Source organism: Morone saxatilis, unplaced genomic scaffold (genome assembly GCF_004916995.1).
Source record: "Morone saxatilis isolate NCDOM2014 unplaced genomic scaffold, NCSU_SB_2.0 Contig19, whole genome shotgun sequence".
Lineage (NCBI taxonomy): Eukaryota > Metazoa > Chordata > Actinopteri > Moronidae > Morone > Morone saxatilis.
The window spans coordinates 23098616-23102686 of record NW_023339751.1 but is presented as its reverse complement, the minus strand read 5'-3'; the positions used below and the strand labels follow the sequence as shown (position 1 = coordinate 23102686).

General features: G+C 44.5%; 1 protein-coding gene across 1 annotated transcript in view; it reads left to right on the top strand.

Annotated features, from left to right (window-relative positions):
- The window catches only part of LOC118329643 (baculoviral IAP repeat-containing protein 6-like), an 8893-nt gene extending 6304 nt beyond the window's left edge, over positions 1 to 2589 (top strand). The window contains exons 13-16 of the mRNA XM_035663873.1: positions 274 to 382; positions 651 to 881; positions 1347 to 2208; positions 2425 to 2589. Of these exons, the coding sequence (XP_035519766.1) occupies positions 274 to 382; positions 651 to 881; positions 1347 to 2208; positions 2425 to 2589 (1367 nt within the window). The remainder of the gene's footprint in view (positions 1 to 273; positions 383 to 650; positions 882 to 1346; positions 2209 to 2424) is intronic.
- The last annotated feature ends 1482 nt before the right edge of the window (positions 2590 to 4071 follow it).

Genomic DNA, 4071 nt, shown 5'->3' with positions numbered 1-4071 from the left:
TTCGATGGACTTTGCCATCACTGAGTGAATGTGTGTGAAAGGGTGAATGTGGCACGTAGTGTAAAAAGTGCTTTGGCGCTATACAAGTACAGGTCCATTTACCATTTACCTCTAAGCACTTATTCTGTCAAAGAGCTTCTTCCAAATATATTAAATGTAAAGGGTTGGGTAGCAGAACATAGTTCACAGGATCAAAATCATCGGGAAAAACGTAACTTTCCAGGATAATGGTCTCCTTATTATAGCATCCTAATTTAGTTTCCATTTTTGCAGATTTGAACAGTCCTCTGCTGTTTGGGCGCCTAAATGGCCTCTCCTCAGACTCCACCATCGACATTCTGTACCAGCTGGGCACGACACAGGACTCTGGAACCAAAGACAGGTACATCCACATCCTGTTTTTACCTCGACTAAAACTCTCCTTAACCTCTGTAAGAATAACAGCCGACAGTTTTCTGTCAAGGTGATTTTCCAGACACAGTAAAAAGTGTCCTCGCTCTCCTTGTCAACTTTTACTGTCATATGGTCGTGTTTGTTGCATTTAAATTGCAGTGTGACGCACCACACTGAGTGACCGAGGAGACAATGCTGTTTTCAGCACCACCAAATGAGTTATTTATTGAAGTTTGTTTTCAATGTTAACCCTCCAGGATTCAGGCTCTCCTCCAGTGGGTCCATGACTCTTCACGGGTGGCGGCTCACAAGATGAGCGGCCCCATGGGATACGCTGGTGCTGGCTCTTCCTCTGCTTCATCGAGGGAATATGGCCTCCTCATGCCTTCCCCGTCCCACCTCCACTGTGTGGCAGCCATCCTGTGGCACAGCTATGAGTTGCCTGTTGACTACGACCTGCCTGCACTGCTCAACAGAGAGCTCTTTGAGTCAGTCATAGTCTTTTCTGATAAATACTGTACATACATACCTGCAATTTTTACCTCACTTTGCCTCACTGTTGCGGAGTTGACCAATCATATTCCCTGCCCACTAGCAGGGAAATAGTAAGAATAGCTTGTAATATTGAGCCTGTTTCAGTGAATTCCAGGGTTGGACTTGCCTCAGAAGATGTGTGGTAACATTAATGATGTTTTTTCTTCTACATATAGTAGGTTTAAGTGTGTAAACACATAAGCAAAACATTTCAGTTTCTACAGGTACTTTTTGGGGGAATAAAGGGAATAGATTTTGGTGGGATTAATTCCCCATATACAACCCTACTGAAGACAGTTGTTTTTAAATTATATTCCTTGTTGAGTAATGACTGTAGATGAATTTTGCACAAATCGGATGCTTTTGAGTATAAACAACATGGATTCATTATGACTGACTGATTTTTATTTTTCCTCCAGGCTGCTGTACAACTGGTCCATGTCGTTGCCGTGTAACATTGTGCTGAAGAAGGCTGTGGATAGCCTGCTGTGTTCCATGTGTCACATCCACCCCAGCTACTTCTCTCTGCTCATGTCCTGGATGGGGATCGTCTCAGTTCCCAGCTCCAGTCACTCTCAAGCCCAGCACCACCGCCTCGCTATGACGGACGATGGCAAAAAGCAGCACAATGCCAACGCTGCAGGACTCACCGATGACTCCAAGCACGCGAGACCGCCCATTAATCTGTCGGAGTCCCAGTTAACTACTCTGGCGGCGGCCTCCCAGTCTCCAGGAGCCATAGAGCAGCTGCTGGACTCAGGCTTACCCTCACTGCTGGTTCGCAGCCTGGCCCAGTTCTGTGTCGGACTCCTGGCTAGTGCCAACCTTCCTCTGCCCGCTGCTCAGTCCGAGAGACGACACCACCATCACCACTATTACTCATCCTCCTCATCCTCACACAGTCGGCCTCCTCTGGCTGCTGAGCTGGCTGCTCCAGTGCTGCGCTTCCTGACTGAAGTAGGCAACAGTCATGCCATGAAAGACTGGCTAGGAGGACCAGAGGTCAATCCACTATGGACGGCATTGCTTTTCCTGCTATGTCATTCCAGTGCCAGTGCCAGTGCAAGTACCAGCGCAGGTTGTCAGCCTCTGGGCTCTGGATCTACGGCAGGTCCCCCTCCATCCCATCCTCAGCCTCCAGGGTCAAGATTTTCCCTGGCGTCTTCTGGGCAGGCAGGAGGACTCACCACCCAGCAGAGGACAGCTCTGGAGAATGCCACCGTGGCCTTCTTTCTTCAGTGCATCTCCTGCCACCCCAACAACCAGCGGCTCATGGCACAGGTCTGCTCTTACATTCCACTCTGTTAGGAGGCTAAAGCTTTAGCAGGAATTTAGTTTTGAATTCTCAGACAAAGCCATAAACTGTCATTATTTTAAAGGATGGTTTTGAAAATACAAGAAGTTAATTTCTCACAGACGTATCAATGCTGGTGGTATCAAACCGTTTTGGACATGTTCATCCGTCTCTGTATTAACTTAAAGATTTTCTGGCTGCAGGTCCTCTGTGAGCTCTTCCAGTCTGCACCCCAGCGAGGCAACGTGCCGATCTCTGGAAACATCTCGGGCTTCATTCGAAGGCTTTTCCTGCAGCTCATGCTGGAGGATGAGAAGGTCACAGTGTTCTTACAGTCTCCCTGTCCGGTGGGTAACTTTCTCTGTTGATAAATATCTGTTCATTCTCCCTTCCATTTGAAAATTGTCCATTAACTTAGTTCACCCTTCCTAAGTCCTGCCCCTCTTTGCTCTGTGCTCCAACGACTGAGCAAGCCTCGGTCAACACCTCAGTCAACTTTCTCCTTTCCTGTGCTTATATGGTACGTGCCAGACTCGTCTTGAAAAGATAACCACATTTTGGAGATGGTTAAAAGATAAAAGCGACTTATATAGTCAACATTCAGCAACATTCTAATTAGCAATTGTTGTAAACTAACTATCTTGTTAGTATGCATTTAGCTAACATTTGGTTTCAGATGTACCAGCTAGCTAACAATTTATGTAGTTTAATTTACTAGTTGGCTAGTGTTTTGCTCCGTAGCAAAATGCTAGGTAACTAGCTATTTAAGATTAGATGTAGATTAAATAGCTAGTGTTTTGCTAACATTAGCTAGCTAGCTTTAGATGCGACTGTTTATATGTCGCTCTTACCTTGCCACTTGCGTGAACGCTGATTCTTAGGGTTTCATATGTTTTGCTTTTGATAGGGAAGATTGGTTATAAAATGATGCCCCACACACTCAGATTATTTTTATTTCCTGTGATTTGTGTTGCACCTATGTAAGGGGAACCCATACATAGGTATGGGAAATCCATACATAGGTCCAAACCCATCCAAACCAAATCACTTTTTCAGAGATCATCAGATGAGGTATTGTGGTCATAGCAGATCATACCTTCTGGGGTACATAACATACATGACTGACATGATAGTATTTCTGACCACTTTACGTTTATAATAGTTGTAGCATTCTGCTGTGACCACAAGAGGACAGAGCAGCTGTATGAAGCACGAGCCTCCTTTCCTTTCACAGTGATCTCCTCAGAATGATGGATGCCTGATATAATGTGTCATCAATGACACCTTAATGCTCTGTATTTTACACAGCTCAATGATTGGTTATCAAAAAGCTCTTTTTAGCTGTGTGTTTGTGTGCAGGGTATAAAAAGTGGTTTTAATTACCAAAAGCAAGCCATTTTAACATCTTAGCTGTCTTATTGTTGTCAGTATTATAGGCTGTTCTTTCCTGTTAGCGAAGGGGACTGTGGTCAGCAAGGTCGTTTGCTTGGTCTAGACAAGGTATTTCAGCAAACGCTGCCCAGATTGTTAGGACATTTTATATAGATATTTATTGTGTTGAAAGGGTGACCCCCTTTTCTTTACTCCAGCACCACCAACTGGTCAAAGTTTTCCCTTGTACACCAGAAATATCAAAATCTGAGTACATTCATGTTTCTCAGTGGACAAACCTTTGGAGTATATTTTAGACCCTCCGTGACCTATTTTTCAGTAGTTGGATGAGTGTTGAAAAATCCAGATTACACAGAAAATCTAGTTTCTTTTGTCTTTCCGCTGCAAAACAAATGGTGACAAGGATAATTGACTGCTTCCTAGAGATAAATAGTCCACAGGGCTCCAGACTAACTTTT